A 16,473-nucleotide genomic window follows, 5' to 3' on the forward strand; every position below is an offset into this window, starting at 1 on the left:
AAGTAGCCTACATGTTTGCTTAAAATGTTCCTATTCAAAGGAAAGAACAGTAGTTCTGAACCATTTGTTCCACTAGATGGCAGCACACAGTGAACTGCGTCTTCTCTGCCTTCAAGGTTAGATGAAGAAGTGAGTATTGCAGTCAGTGCGCTGCTGCCTCCCAGCGTACAGCAGCTAGTAGATTGGTCTGTCTATAAAATACATCTGTTTCCCCCTTTTTTAAAAACTAGTGGGTAGTTATTTCTGTTAATATTTATATTTTTTCGGATGTTTAACAAGGACCACACGACTAAGCCCGAGAAGAACCGAGGAAGTGTGAGGCTTTAGAGTTTTTGGCAATCCTTTTGGGCTGCCTTTACTCTGCTTTTCTTATCGGCTGTTTTCCAAGAAGGGATTTTTTTTCGGCGACCCGAGGAAACATGAGCTTTCTTTTGTGAGTTACAACCTTTCGATACACGCTTATTTTGTCTTGCCATTTAGCTTCGTGTTTGGGAAATGCCAGCTTTGCTGCAACAGCTAGAAAGTTAGCTAGCCGTAGCGTTTCAAGGGCTTAGACTATTTCCTGGACGTACCTCGGACTGCTACTGATTCGCATTATTTTCTGTAGCTTTCACTACACTTTCAAATTGTAATCAATACTAATCGCATATTCATCAGTACTTTAAGGCTAGTGGTTACAGTTGACCAAAAGAGAAATTTCACCTACTTAGAACAGGTCCACTGACAAATTGCCTCAAGAGAGATTGAGGGTTTTGATTGTGACTTGGATATTTGCTGGTGTAAACACTTTGATGCCACCGGCTAATCTAACACAGCACTGCTACCGCTAAACGCAGCAAAGTAACACCACAGTATGTCGTCGATATTTAGCCAGCTATAAAAAATGTCTGTTTGAGGTAAGCTGAGAAACGTCAGACACACCCACTCTGATAGTTTGTAGTTAGATTGAAGAAGATGAGGTCTAGATTTACTATTGTTGTTGTCATCTTAATTTTTGTGTACTTGGTATATATGGGGAGGCTCGAAGGAAATGGCTAATGAAGAACAACAGTATCCTGATAATGGCACATACTTATTTTGAATTATAGAAATGCTACAGGATATTTTGGGTCGGATCTTGCCATTAGAGGATGCTCTAATTAAACATTTCTTTTGTGTGTCCAACCCATGCTGTGAGGACTCACAAATTCTTGTTTAATGGGGCAGTGAGATCAACTAATACAGTACCTCTACAAATAGCCTCATTATACAGAGAGGGGCCACACTGTTCAAGCACACCCACTTACATTCTGCTAAACTCAAACGAGCTTGAGCTCCCTTTGACATCTTTTTAAGAAAGTCACAACTTTTTTTTTTGAAAGGTCACCTCACATTAGTGTTCGGTGACCTCATGATTTCTTATCATATCTTTCTGTCTTTTTGTTTATTCTACCTTTTGTCTTCCGGTTTTATGTGTGACTCACACAGTGGAAATCGTTCATCCAAAACATTCAAGCCCAAGAAGAACATCCCGGAGGGTTCTCATCAGTATGAGCTGCTGAAACATGCAGAGGCTACTCTGGGGAGTGGAAACCTGCGCATGGCAGTCATGTTGCCTGAGGGTGAAGACTTAAATGAGTGGGTCGCAGTCAACAGTAAGCACTGAGTTTTATTTATTTTTCTTCTCTCTTGATACACCCTTTTATTTTAGGTTTAGATTCCTGGCTAAAGGGGCTCAGCACACTTCTGAAAAACATTTAATATCTTCAAGTCTTGTTCCTGACTCTTAATTAGTCCAAATCATGAGTCGGTTGCGAGCGAACTATCAAGCTGTAAGATCTTGGCATTGCTTCCAAAGACCATGTGCATTCATGCCAGAGCAGCCACCGTGAATGTTAAATAGACTTTATTGTCTGTGCTGTGAGCGCCTTGTTTACTTTCCTCTAAAAGGAGACAAATGGTCAGTGGATGCTTAAATCCTCATGCGTCAAAAAGCCTTCAGGGTTGGAGACAATCACGAGCCCAGCCTTTTAACACGTGATTGTCTGTCAGATGCTTTGTTAAGAAAAATTTTTAGGCGTGCCTAATTTCTAGCTTTGTTAACTGCGCCTCTGAATTGCTGCTGCCACCGCTGCTGCACTCCTAATATTTGTGCTCTCCAGATTCACAGAGGGGTAGAAGCAAGGTTGGCTAGTATTGCACAAGCTGTTGCAGCTTGCACAATGAGGGAAGTCAGAATAAAAGTGCTGTGAGCAATAACTTCTCCCACCACCAAGCACAAATGACTTTTCACATGATCTGTGTTCACGAGAAGCCGTCCACTTCATGTTTTTAAGATTGTTTTGCCTGTACTGGATGGCAACACAGTCCTGTGGCAGCTGTTCAACCCCAGATGGATGGATGGATGAATGGATGGATAGTGACAGTAGAAGGAGAAGTTACTGGCATGCAGTAAAAGGTCTCCAGGTACAATTGAACATGGGGAAATAATCTGACCAGCATCTTAACCAATTGCCTAGCTGGATACCCATCTGTTCCCTTTAGGAACTATTTCATAGTAACTGTTGGAGGTAGTACCCTCTCTTCTCCAGTGTCTTCACTTAGAAATGCGTTGTTGTGATCCTTTTGAGACCTTTTCCAAGCATAAGAGGAACAGTGAGTAACACAGTGGACAGAAAAGCGCTAATGTTGGTCAAACATTGGCTACAGCAACTCTTAACATTAGCCCTGAAAGTGGAACCATGCATGGAGAAATGAGTTGACAGTGAAGTCGTGTCTTTGAGTGGGACGAGGAAATGCAATGCAGTTTTGCCTCACCCAAGCATTACATTGAAATCTTTGCTAGGATTTCCCCCTCAAATTGCTGTTGGGTATGCGTGACACAGTGAAGCAATGCGGAGTGAAAATAAAGAGGCTGAAGCAAGATTACAGGAAAATAAAGGACCACAGGAAGAGATAACGTTTTATCACTGACTGTTACATCATTTTAGGGTTCTTATTAGCTTTATGAATGAAAACCGAAAAAAGGTTTGAGGTTCATCTGTTAGAGCTTAGCATCAGGTATTCCCCAGACAGATTTTGGCTCCTGAATTTTTAGTCTATTTTATATCATTAAGATAATTCTGCTTTCTCTCACTGGTATAGGGCTGGATCATATCATATTGTTCATGGTAATACCAGTATAATGTTGGGCAACGATAAGAAAATGAAATATCGTGATAGAATATGGGTAAAAGGCGCATGCGCAGTGCCTTTGTTTTCATATGTACATGGCGGAAAAAGCATGGCTGCGACGGAGAATGAGAAGGGCGAAAGCGGATCGTTGAATGAAACGGATGAACCAGAACTGGTTTGTAAAAATGCTGCAACTTCAGTGGTGTGGAACTGGTTTAGCTTTTGTCCGTTCGATAAACAACAAAGCACTATTTTTGGTAGAGCATGCTAGCGGGCCGTCGTTATTACCATGTTTTTTGGAAAATATGACACACTTAAAATCAATCCTTTGATTTTTCTGAAAATCAACAATGCCCCTTATAATCCTGTGTGCCTTATGTATGAATTCTGGTTGTGTTTACTGACCTCGAAAAGATTTTATGTGGTACACGGCGCTCGTAAATCTGTCAGATGTTTTAGTACGACTTTGCTAAGCTACAAACCTGCACCGCTTGATGGATTGTCGGGGCATGGTCATATCGCCCTGCTCTACGCTGGAATATTCATTTCTAGGCTGTAATCACATCAGTATGCTTGGTGGCATAAACAGGAATTTGGACTATTGGCTTTGTACAGCAGCATACAAAAATATTCTATCAACTATGATTGGACAGTTTTTTGTTTTTAAAGGGATCTCAAAGTGAACCTGACAAACCACATGCCATGACAACTGGTCAGTATGTTTTTTTTTTTTTTTTTTTGTGTGTTTGTTTTGTTTTTTTAATGAGATTTTTAAGTTACACTCTCAACTCAAATGCTGCCAGTGCTTAAAATGGATCTCCCCAACTGATGGGAAGCCAAAGTTGGCTGTATGCCCCTGGGAATGAGTTGTAGCACAGTTTGTGCCAGATAACTGGACTGTGCACTGGTCTACAGTTTTGGCCTGGGTGGTGAAATAGGGATAGGCACAGTGCTGTGGGGTAATCTGATGCCAGCAATCGGTGCTGGCAAACACTACAGTTGGTGTCATATAGCAACACTTTTTCATCCGCAGGGCCAGAAACTGCCTTTCTGTTAGCTAATATTGTCCTTGCAGAAATGTCCTCAAGTAACCCTTTTCACTGACACACTATTGGTGCCCAATTTATAACTTGTCCTGCAAATTTTTCCACCCACAATAATAATAATAATCATAATAATCATAATCATAATAATAATAATCATAATAGTGCCATTACCAAAAAGCTGGAACCATTGTGGGAACAGAAAAATATATTGCCAAAAGTTAAAAGTAATGAAAGGGAGTAGTACAAGCAGTATACTGCTGAAGGAGGTGTGAAAGTGTCCTTTCGTGTCTGTGCCTTAACACCAAGGAAGTAGTCCCCACACTGTTTGACCATGGTTTGTGGAGTGTGTGATGCACCAGAAATGAAAACAAGCTGCCTAAACACCATTTTAATATTTTTCTTTATTTCACATTTTTCCAGCTGTGGACTTCTTCAACCAGATCAACATGCTGTATGGCACCATCACAGATTTTTGCACTGAGGAAAGCTGTCCAGTCATGTCTGCTGGTCCTAAGTAAGTGATTAAAACTAGCCCATGGGCTATTCTTCAGTCTTTGTTGTGTGACGAGACTGAGCAGGGTCAGGATTTGGAAAATGCACTTGTCTTCATAATCGTATACACCCTGTGACATAGATCTTTTTGTTTTGGACTCCCGCTGTCACGCTGTGTAGATTTGCAGCAGATGTCTTTTATGTGCTGATAAAAATTTAGATTTAATTCTACAAAGGAAAAAACGCCTATTAGAAAATGTTTGGTGACTAGCGTCAACTCTTACTCGAACCAGGACCACTTGTATATTATCTGCTTATTGAGAAAGACCACTTTGCTACAGTTGATTACATCAGTGTTGAATAAGTCCAGATGGAGACCATAACGGGGTTTTTCCTTGCTCAGAATGGGCCTCTGGCTAGGGACTGCTCACATAAGCGTGATTAGTGCTTGTAGTTACTGAGCCACACAGGCCAGTTTGATCTCAGCTGGGCCATACTAATAAAACAATCGCACGATAACATACCTTTCATTTAATATACAGAAGTTTACGTTTAAAGATCCACCTATTAGCAAACAAAACACACGATTATGTGTGCATTAGATGTGCAGAAATCATTTTTCTCCTGTTTCTGAGAATTTGATAAACATGAATATTCATTATGCTCTTGTTATAACACTCGGGATTTTCTTCCTTCTCTTTTGAGTCAGCCAAAAATTCCTCTTGGTATAAATGTGCTCAGTGTGTTTTTCATTGTTATTTCCTGTAGGTATGAGTACCACTGGGCTGATGGAACCAACATCAAGAAGCCCATCAAATGCTCTGCTCCCAAGTATATTGATTACCTCATGACTTGGGTGCAAGACCAGCTCGACGATGAGACACTTTTCCCTTCAAAGATCGGTATGATTCACTTTGTAGTTTCTACCAGCCTTCACCTCCAAAGAAAAGTTATCGTTTTAATGCACATGTCGTACATCAAACAATAAGGTGTGTGGAGATTCAGAATACATGCACAGCCTTTTTTATTACCAGAGAAATCAGCTCCCACGCAAAATGAATGCATGCAAGTAATAGAAATGATGAACTTAGCAGAAATGTGAACTTTTCAAGTTTTCCTTATTTAAATGTAGTGGTGCATTTGTCTTTTTTAATTTTATGTAATAACCTAACACATTTAGAGATCTTCCTGGATGACAGTGTACAGGATTGTTAAGTGGTAGTATTTGCATACCTACACAGTTATCAGCCTCATAACTAGTTGTGGCGTGTGCAGTCTAAGGTGGAGTTTTATTGCTATTGAATGGCAGCCAGCATAAACTGCAGTCTGATAGACCCAGTACATATCAGTAGAAGTGGTGAGTGTGCTGCCCTGGAGGTACACAATTCACTCCATTGCCTATGATCTGTTGTTCACTTGGCCAGAAATAACCTCAAAACCTGCCAGCATCTTCAAGGTTCCTTGGAGGTGTGTGTTGTGATGAAGTACCCATTGCACACATGTTAAAATCAATTCGGGGCTCAATAAGCGTGCATTCATTTGTTCAGCATCTGAAGCTTTAATTTACTCGTCCTGGTGTCTATATTGACTTGTACAGTAGGTGGCTCTCTGTAGAAGCCTCTGTGCTCTGCAGCAGTTTAGTGTTGAAACTAAAACTTTCTTTCCTGGAGATGAATCCTTGGCACAGTGAACATGAGGTGTTGCTGTGTTACTTTCATGACTCTTTGTGCTTCCCTAAGATCATGCTGTGGCCTGCCTGTGCAGACTGCAGCATTTTCACGGGCAGACTGTAATGTAGCTGCATGTCGAGCTCTCTGGTGTTTTTTCGAAACACTTTCCTTCTCTTTCTTTTGTTCCCAAGGCGTGCCCTTTAAGCGTAATTTTATGTCTGTGGCGAAGACCATTCTGAAGCGTCTGTTCAGGGTCTATGCCCACATCTACCACCAGCACTTTGACTCCGTCATGCAGCTGCAAGAGGAGGCCCACCTCAACACATCATTCAAACACTTCATCTTTTTTGTTCAGGTAAAGAATCCCTGATATCTGACTAATGCGGCACGTTGCTAACAAGGGCTGTAACGTGTCATGGGGTAATGCTTGCTCCTTTTTCTTTTGTCTTTCACAGGAGTTCAACCTCATTGACAGGAAAGAGCTGGTCCCACTACAGGAGCTGATTGAAAAACTGACAACCAAGGATAGATAAACAGCCATGTAATCCTTATTTTATTGCTCTTCTAGTTTTTGCACAGATACCCACCCACCCCCACCCTGGCTATATGTATGCAGTATGTACTATTTCCATTTGGGGAAATGTTTTTAATAAGGCCAGGAAGAAGGAAGGGTGTTGTTAGGTTAAAGGCACCAGGACTAATGCTATCAGGGATTAAGTTAATTGAGCAAACCACAGATTAACATTAGCTGTATGGGGGGGAAAAAAAGAAATTTCCCTTATATTCTATCACGACTTACTTTAAGATGAGATATATGTTTATTAATTTTCTACCTGACTGCACAGATGTTTTGTTTTTGTCCCACTTGAATTTAAGATAACATACTATTAGGTTCCAGCTCCATGACAGAAGAGAGTAGCGATTAAGCAGAGATGCTGTATCATAGGGTGGTGTGATAAATAACTGAATATTATTGGTTTATTTTAACATAGAAGGATCTTGATTTGATTTGATCTAGGTTTGCTACTGTCCACATCTGTAATATCATAACATCAGTCACAAAAGAATCCTAAGTGCCTAGCATGGCTCATAATTGCCCTAGTATATCAAAGGCCATATAACACTGATGTGATTGATTCATTCAATTTTCCTCACCATGTCCCTTTTAAGTTTATGTGCTTCTTACACCCCCACCCCTATTTTTTTTCCTATGTGTCCTGTAACTTGGCTCAGAATTATTTCTTTATTTCTTCTGCTCCTCGTCGACTTTATTTAGTTATAAAGTCTTTTGGCCAAGTTTTATAATGTGCACGCTATGATACATGAATGTGTTGTGAAGGACATAGAAGTGAAGCTAGAATGATGTTATGCGGTAGCAGGGACTAAGAAATGACGAATCTTGTAGCATGGTCTAGTAACATGTCCCTGTGTACTAGTTTTTCCCCTTCAAAAACTTTGAAATAGTAACAGGTTTTAGAAGAACTTTGAAGGGATGGAAAAACCCGAAATTGTAGGGAAATAGATGTAGAAATCTGTGTTTAGACTCCACTGTTTGAGACATGCTAGCATTATGAATTGGATACAGCAGAATCCCTTGTTATCATACTGGCTGTAAAGCACTTTGAACAGTGTTTCTGATCTCTATTTTTTTGAATGTTTTCTTCCTCCTTGCCCCATGCCCCACCCCCACATGGATTGGCTGTGCTTTGGGAGAAGCTGTACCATGTGACTGACCATAGTTTATTTCATTTAACTCCCTCTTAAATCAGCTGAAAGGCACAAGTGAGACTTCTTATTGCTTTCTTTCTTGACTGGTTTGTTGTTGTGGTGATTCGAAGAGGAGATTCAGTACCTTTCTCCAATCGCAAAGTGTAGTTTTTGACTATGCAATAATTGACACGACACTAAAAGGGGATGCCAGTTGGCTCATTCATACTTTATATCCAATATTGAGATTTCTTTATAGGTCTTCTGTTTGGGTGAAGGATGCATACAGAAGTGCTTCTCTGTCAGGTTAAGTTAAAAAAACAAAACAAACAAAAAAAAAAAAACGAACGGTGACATGAATATTTTATATCTGAAATTTGTCAGAGGTATAACACTTATAAACGCACACGTGTAAATACTGAGAGTTAGACACGTCTTGGAAGTTTCAGTAAGCATGGAGTGATAGTTTTTGGTTAAACGAGTGCATTTATACTTTTTAGAGGCTGCTTCCTTCTCCCTTTCTTTGGATATTAAAATCTTGTTTGTTTTGATTGTTCAGTATCTTCTCATTTCCAACTTACTTAGCTTATTATGATGAATGTTACTGCTCACCAGATATCTGAAAATGTAATAGAATATCGGTCATCCTGCAAGCATCTCATCCTTATGAAATGCCCGAAACATAGCCTGTTGCCTACGGTTTTTCCTCCTCGACTGAAGTAAGTGGTGAATTGTCTGTAAATAAAGGCTTGGTAGGGGTTTTCAATGCTACTGAATTGATTTATGCTGTTTATAAGGCAAATAAAGGTGGGCTTGACTCTTTGAAAAACTTGTATGTTCATTATGTACTGTGAGCTCAGCGCTACTGGTGATCAGAGTAAAGCATTTAATAAAGTACTGTACTCAAGTACAGTTGTAACCTTTTTTTTTTCTTTTCTTTTCTTTTTTTTTTTTTTACTGCTTTATGCTGCTCTGTGTGTGTTTGTTTTTCTTCTTGACCTGCACTGCTCACATAAATGCTGTGCGATGCTGCAAATTTTGTTATCAATCTCATGCAAAGTACATACAGGGACAGTCTTGCCGTCTATAAAGGCAGTTTATGTAGAGGAGAGCAATGTGTCATGATTTAATAAAATAGATGTGGCAATCAACACGAAAGGGTTCAGACAATTTTCATAGCGTGTTTGATGGGTTTTTTTCACTGCCAAAAGAATAAAAAAAAATATAATACGGTTCAATGGGCTAAATATTGAACTTAGAGCACAGAAACAAACCATCAGTCTGATACCAATACCAACGTTGTTATCGATATTATTGGTATTTAGATCGATCCGCTGAATGACTTATTCGTGGACTCTGGTTCCACCCACTTATACCTCACATTGCGTCTTTAATGCAGTTCAGAGAAATATTTTGAACCTTTTTACTAAAAACATGTAGGTATTTTTTATACTAAACAAATTTTACATATAAAATACAATGAAATTAGATATTTGAAAATACTGTTGGACTACATTATTGTAGATATCAGCATAAAAACAGTTGCACGGCTCACCAGTTACAACATTGAACTCGTGTTTACGCATCCATACGTGATTATATAATACAATAATTCAAAGCTCAAAGGACTTTACTTTGGGGAAATGAGCATAATGCTAATTTATCTGTCTATTTCAGTGGGAATTACATTTGTTTCCTCTTCTTCTTTTAATTATTGACGTAAGCAACAGCTGCTTCCGGGGCGGATACACGGCTGTGCTAACTTCCGCTTCCTAACGTTGAGCGCGAAATCTAAAACAACAAGCTGACATCCTAGCAGCTGCCGCAACATCCTAAGGAATATTTTAAAGATCATTTTAAAAATATTTAATAATTTTTGCGAAGATGTCTTTTACTCCAAAAAGGCCATGCCCAGACCCAATGAACGACTCGATGGAGAAGAGAATAAAGCGGATTTCTATCGAGGGGAACATCGGTGAGTGCTGCAGCTTATTGCAAAAGTCACATTTAACAAAACAAAAAGTTCAGTGTAAAGGTTTAATGTCCGCAGATGGATGTCAGGTGCTGCTCGGGGTACCTGTGTGTAACAGTATACAGCTTCAGACGATGTACTCCTAACGTACTACTTTTGCCGCCAATTTGCTACTAGACTATTCTTCTTCTAAGAAAATATTAAACGACATTGCACCTGTGTGACGCATAGCTAGGTCGATGCAGTACGCTATATGACACGAGTGAACTTTAATTTGTGCTTCTTTTGCGTTCAGCGGCAGGCAAATCTACCTTTGTTCGCCTCTTGGAGCAGGAGAGCGCGGACTGGGAGGTGGTACCAGAGCCGATCGCCAGGTGGTGCAATGTTCAAACAACTGGCAGCGACTTTGAGGTATTAAAATAAAATAAGATTCTATATTAGAGTCGTTTAAAAAAAAACTTTTCTGATGTTTACATAAAATCTGCTTTCTTGTCAGTTTATGACAAATTTGTGAGTAATTTAATAACCAGCACATTATCGTGCATGCCTGGATTCAGGATGACGTAATAACTGGGGAGACTCCCCATCTGTATTTAGAGTGCAGCTGCTGTCTGCCCTTATACAGTATCTGCGTTGCCACACACCCAGAAGGACAGATGGTCCCACTGTGGGCGGATGAATGTATCATCATCATCAGGCCAAACATCTGACACCCCCCCCCCCCCCCCCACACACACACACACACACAACTGGAGACCTGTAACCTCACTTTCAGCCTAATATTCATGGTCTCTACATGCCATAAGGATCCCCCCACCCTACCCCCAGCTACCAAGCAGTGAGAGGGATATTGAGATACTCTTCTCCATATCAACCAAAGATGCTTAAACAAGTGACTTAATGGAATGAAAAGCAGACTGGTGTGTTGCATTTGCACTGTTGTTATATTATGGATGACTGGATACAAGTTACCAGTCATTCATAATAAGTTAGGTAGATCCTTCATTGTTACCAGTTTTCATTATCCAAGATTGCCAGTAGAGGTGGGAATCATCAGACAACCCACGATATATTACCACAATATGATATTATTGTGATTTTTTTTAATTATTATTTTGATTGTATTGCAGTAACATATACTGCAATTTATCACCTTTTTTCAAAAGTGATGTCCTCAAACGAGTGAACTTTAATTTGTGCTTCTTTTGCGTTCAGCAGCAGGCAAATCTACCTTTGTTAGATTTGCTAGATTTGTTCATAAGATTGTCAGTATCTGTCTTGTCCAGTATTTTCACTTTGTGCTGCAACACCAGATTGTCGAGTATACCAACGCTGTCAGTAAAACCTGCCAGGAATGTTGCCATAAGACGGACAGACTAGGGTCATGGTTGCAATTACATGCAAACTGTTTGTGATCATTCAGCAATTAACTGTGGAAATGGTTGAAAGCCACACATTTGTTGCCGTCTGCGTAGACAGGAAGTCACATTTATCTTTTTTACATTTGCAGAAAGGTTGCTTCCTATCAGGCAACTGGTGCAGTTGCCCTGCAGTCAATTAAAATTAGTTGTGAGTGTGCAACACCCTCAAGCTCAGGGCGGCCATTTAGTTACCACTAGTTGCAATTTGTTGCAGAATGTGGGGGGGAAAAAAACCTACTCCTAGTGGCCAGTTTAACGAAGGTAAACACTTCAAATAAAAATATATCATATCAGCTCACATGTACACTTTTTGTTGGTAATCCAATAAATAGTGCAAAATGGTGTCGGCACGCTGTAAAATGATAGTATGCAGGCACTATCAGAATACACTGCTTCTGCTGAACCATTCAAGGGTCCTCAACAAGTCTCCACTACTGCCACAACTTTTAAAGGCAGTGGTCAAAGCGCCCTCTGCCAGTCATTGGACAAAGTACTTTTGGAGAGCAATGCCAGTGAGGAACAAATCAAATTTAGAAAAATGGTTTAGTGCTTTTCTTATTTACTCACTTACTAAATGTGGGCTGAGATGTTTATGGAAAAGCCAGCTTTGTTCAGCAAAAGACAAAGCTTAAATGATTTACAATACATCGGTAAATAATAATAACTATCACTCGTATATGACACATTAAACTGTATAAAGTAAGATGCCTCGGATTGTCTTAAAGGACCTGAGTTCAGTGCTTTAAAAAGACAGCATATGTGGCATAAAGTTGTATTCTGATATTTGCAAGATCTAAAAAATGTTATTTTGGGGAAAGGTAAAGAAACGTGTGCAAAGAGTTTCCATCAGTAGAGCTTGGTTGGTAAAAAATCAAATAGCTGCTGCTTTACCCATGTATTCATCACATGCCTTTTTTTTTTTTTTTTTTTTTTTAACAATGGGGCTATGTCACAGCTTACAGTGATTCACCTTTTTGTTACACATGATGACAAAAGGCTGCATTTATTATCTCTAAGTCATGAAGGTGTGTAAAATGAAACAATGGGATTTTTATGTTCTAGGAGCTGACCGCATCTCAGAGGAGTGGCGGGAACGTCCTGCAAATGATGTACGAGAAGCCAGGGCGGTGGGCTTACACTTTCCAGAGCTACGCCTGTATCAGCCGGGTGCGTGCCCAGATCAGATCAGCCAACGGGAAGCTCAGAGAGGCTGAGAATCCTGTGCAGTTCTTTGAGCGGTCCATCTACAGTGACAGGTATCGGACCTATTGATGAATATGTACGCTTGATAAAAATATTTTTCTCATTAGAAAGAATAATGGTGGCGAACTGTGCAAAAGAGTTAAAATGACTACCCAGAAAATACCTCTTTTTTTTTTTTTTCTCTTCACTGTGAACACAGTGTAGGAATTTTTACCAGGCTTTAGAAACCTTTGTAAGAATTCACTTCTTTCCCACCACAGAAACCAGCCTCTGATTTATTTAACCCCTCAAAACAATTACAATTTAAAACATCCTATGATAAATGAAACAGAATTGCTCATCCTTTTTTTTGGATTCATTATATCTTAGGTACATCTTTGCAACCAACCTATATGAGAGTGAATGCATGAATGAGACCGAATGGTCCGTCTACCAGGACTGGCATGGGTGGCTGCACAACCAGTTTGGCAAGCACATTGAGCTGGATGGCATTATCTACCTCAGAGCCTCACCAGAGGTAACCTCCTCCTTTGTACTGCACACGTTTATACCTAAATGACAGTGTCATTTAATAGAAAGTTCTGCAATTTTCATCATTCATGATTTAAAAAAATTATAATAAAGGTCACAATAAGCAAAAAGTTCACAGTGTTCTTCTTCTTTGGTGTACAGAGATGTTTAGAGCGGTTACACCTGAGAGGTAGAGAGGAAGAGCAAGACATCCCTCCGGAGTACTTGGAGAAACTTCACTTCAAGCACGAGAGCTGGCTGCAGCACAAGACCCTGACGTAAGCAGACTGTTCAGTCAGAAACTGTGTGCATTTATATGAGGAAAACAGATGTACTTGTATGATAGGAGAGGCTTTGAATAAGCATTGGAAACCCCCTACTCCCCCATTCATGCAACAGCTGGAGGGGGGGGAAGCGAAGGCTCGAACAGCGATACATGTGATCTTCATCTGCGTCATTGGCTTTGTGTGATGGGCTGTTTCTTTGCTCCATCATGTGTACATTTCCTTACAAAGTTTAATGTCTTCATTTCATTAAAAACAGTATGCAGTTTCCCACAGTGGGAAACTATAACGTCTCTAACTGCATGTTCTATATCATGTCTTCCCACAGCATGGAGTTTGAGTATCTCAATGACGTGCCGGTCATGACGCTTGACGTGAATGACGATTTTAAGGGAGATAAAATCAAATGTGCTAACATGATCGAGAAGGTTGGTACCGTTTCAGCCTGCGTAAAGATCAGAAATCATCAAGTAATGCTTTCATTACTTTTCATATACTGTATTTCCATGTATGTTTTTGCACATTTCAATAAATCGCTGCATCTGCCTCATTTCCCTAGCAAAATGGAAATAAGCAACGAGTGGCTCAACAGGTTTGAGCAGCACTGTGTCAAAACACACTACTGTAAAAAGATGTTTCAAATTTACTCGCTTGCTGTTATAAAAGAAGACAGTTTGGGCAAAATGCTGTATGAGACTGAGTTTCATGTGCTTCAGGGCTCAGTGATGCAATAAAATGTGTTTGAGCACTAGCATTGGTACTTTTACTCGAGTAAACACACACTGCGCTTGTTCATGAACCAGTTTCATGTTGATGCTATCGGCTGTGGTTAACTCAGGCACTTATTTTCACATCAGACACAAAAAACCCTGTTCCACACACAGCTTGGTGCTGTTACATAAACCCAACTGTTATCCAAGGAGGGGAAGGGAAAAGAAATCCAAAGTAATGATCTGTGCCTTTGTTGGTTTAGATTTTAATGCTAATTTGATGCCTTTTTTTTTTTTTTTTTTTTTTGTAGGTCAAAGAGTTCTTGAGCACGCTATGAGCACCACCACAAAGAAAAGAGTGAAGACTGGATGGCTTTTAAAGCATAGACAATGACAGTTACTTGTCTGTTCAATAACTGAAAAGAAAAGATATTGGGGGTTTTTGGTTGTTGTTTTTTTTAAGTGTTGTGTATTTATCAGCATTAATGTGCACAAATGAGATTATAATGTATGTCCACTGATAACAATGACAGTAAACTTGTTATTTTTTTCCCCACCGATTGCACAAAATCAAGTGTCACACGTGTTCTTTCTCCGCTCCAAATGTTTCTTGGCACTCTGTGCAGCTCTTCCAGAAGATGTCGCCAGTCTCCATTAAAGCTGCCCGGCTATTTCTGAGCGCTCAGCCTGCCTTGACCTGGTAGCTCCAATAGGATTTGACTAAAGCTATCTGACATTAGCTTCTTTCATTTTTACTTTTAATGCCTTTTTAAAAAGCACAGAGTAGAATGGATCACCAAGGTGGAAATATCTCATGACTTTTTTTGTTTGCTTTTGCTCTTTTTGGCAGTTCCGGGTCCAAAATAAATACCCATCCTCAGCAAGTGTTCAAATGAATTATTTAAGTGTAACTTTTAGAATGTTGTTAGCAGGATTTGTTTATATATTTCCTGTTAAGCAATAAAAAAACTGATTTTGCATGTTTCTGTCTATGGTCCAAGTTGTTTTAATGAAGTAATGGGGAGCCAATTTGTCAAGTTTTAGTCTTCTGCGCGCCTCCCAGCGCTAATGGTCTGACCTCCGCCCCCGTGGCGTCACGCAGGAGGAGGGATGGTACTTTAAATATGGGGAAAGAAACGCTACACACAAAGACTCCCGTGGCACTTCCAAACAGGCGCTTTGGACAAGATGTTACCTTGGCCTTGCGTGTGCGTTTCCATTTAGATATGTGGATTGTGCGTTTCGCGTTAGGTTTGATTTGTAGGGTCGCAGAGATCATCCCAGCGAGATAGCCGCAGCTCACGTACTTTAGTTTTAGGCACTTTGGGAGCGCAGCAGCTAGATTAGGCAACCGTTCTCAAACACGCACGACTCGAAACTGACGAGGAGGACAGGTGGACGCCACGCTGATCAGCCGCGAAGGGGAAACTTGTCACCATGAGTTCCGACAAGAGCAAGTAAGTGTCTGATCGTCAAGTGTTAACTTGTGAAACTAAAAGCTATGCACGTTTGAAGTTTTACCTCGTAGCTTTCGGTCCTCGGGTTTTTGGGGAGATTTGTTTTGTTTCCTGTCAAGTGTTGAGTCGGTGAACGAGGCGTCAGGAATGTCGCTCACTAGAAAACAAAGTAGTCACGTTCAAAGCATTGTGCCAGTGTGCGTAAAGCTGGAACTTCTGTGGTTTCTGAGTTTAGTGGATCGCTGATGGCATGCCATAGTAACGCCACGTGCAAGCTATTTATAAGAGTACTGATCTTTCTGAAAAGCGTTCATTCATTCCAGCGACAACCTTGGATAGATAAGACACACACTGTGGCTATGAACGGGCTAATCTATTTTCCAAGAAGCTGTCGCTATTAATTAGAGAGGAGGAGAGCGCAAGGCAAGTGTCGGAGATGTCTTGCATTGCATCTTTCTGAATAAAGCCGTGCGTAATGCGTAGTGCGCTAGACTGCACTATCCCCGTGGCGGACGGGTATGAGGGGGACCCCCCATCCCATCCCATCCACTGGGCCCAGTTGTATAGACTTCACAGTAATGTCAAACAGGGAAGATTCACGGAGTCTGCACTTTCCTTACAAGCATCTCATTCACGATAACAAGTTATTTTAGATGGATGTTTTTGGCTTGAAAATGTAATTGCATCGGAATAGGCGAGGCACAGTCCCTCAGAGCGAGCGTGACGCCCTCTCCAAGTAACAACGAACGAAACCTGAAATGACCTATTGTGCCGTGCCATGTCAGCAGCAGAAATAAAAGTGACAGCCGATTCCTCGTTCTTGTGTCTTTCCCGGAGACAGACGTCTG

At 40.4% G+C, this 16,473-nt stretch overlaps 3 protein-coding genes across 4 annotated transcripts in view; all 3 read left to right on the forward strand.

Annotated features, from left to right (window-relative positions):
• The first annotated feature begins 139 nt into the window (after positions 1–139).
• Positions 140–8,460, forward strand: LOC120718696 (MOB kinase activator 1B). The gene is made up of 6 exons (XM_040007330.1): positions 140–433; positions 1,468–1,634; positions 4,620–4,713; positions 5,460–5,593; positions 6,553–6,716; positions 6,817–8,460. The coding sequence occupies exons 1-6, from the start codon at positions 420–422 to the stop codon at positions 6,892–6,894; spliced, it is 651 nt and encodes a 216-aa protein (XP_039863264.1). The 5' UTR covers positions 140–419; the 3' UTR covers positions 6,895–8,460.
• A 595-nt stretch (positions 8,461–9,055) lies between these two features.
• Positions 9,056–15,148, forward strand: dck (deoxycytidine kinase). The gene is made up of 7 exons (XM_040007329.1): positions 9,056–10,043; positions 10,336–10,451; positions 12,524–12,717; positions 13,034–13,181; positions 13,337–13,452; positions 13,787–13,886; positions 14,480–15,148. Exons 1-7 carry the CDS (start codon positions 9,953–9,955, stop codon positions 14,504–14,506), a joined length of 792 nt encoding a protein of 263 aa, XP_039863263.1. The 5' UTR covers positions 9,056–9,952; the 3' UTR covers positions 14,507–15,148.
• A 137-nt stretch (positions 15,149–15,285) lies between these two features.
• The window catches only part of LOC120718691 (electrogenic sodium bicarbonate cotransporter 1-like), a 33,628-nt gene continuing 32,440 nt past the window's right edge, over positions 15,286–16,473 (forward strand). Inside the window, exon 1 of one of the 2 annotated variants that reach the window (XM_040007322.1) lies at positions 15,286–15,625. In XM_040007322.1, coding sequence (XP_039863256.1) covers positions 15,606–15,625 — 20 coding nt within the window. In that variant the 5' untranslated portion in view covers positions 15,286–15,605. The remainder of the gene's footprint in view (positions 15,626–16,473) is intronic. The other variant, XM_040007323.1, reaches the window with a different exon arrangement.

The sequence above is a fragment of the Simochromis diagramma genome, unplaced genomic scaffold (assembly GCF_900408965.1).
Source record: "Simochromis diagramma unplaced genomic scaffold, fSimDia1.1 OVJJ01000682.1, whole genome shotgun sequence".
NCBI classification, from domain to species: Eukaryota; Metazoa; Chordata; class Actinopteri; order Cichliformes; family Cichlidae; genus Simochromis; species Simochromis diagramma.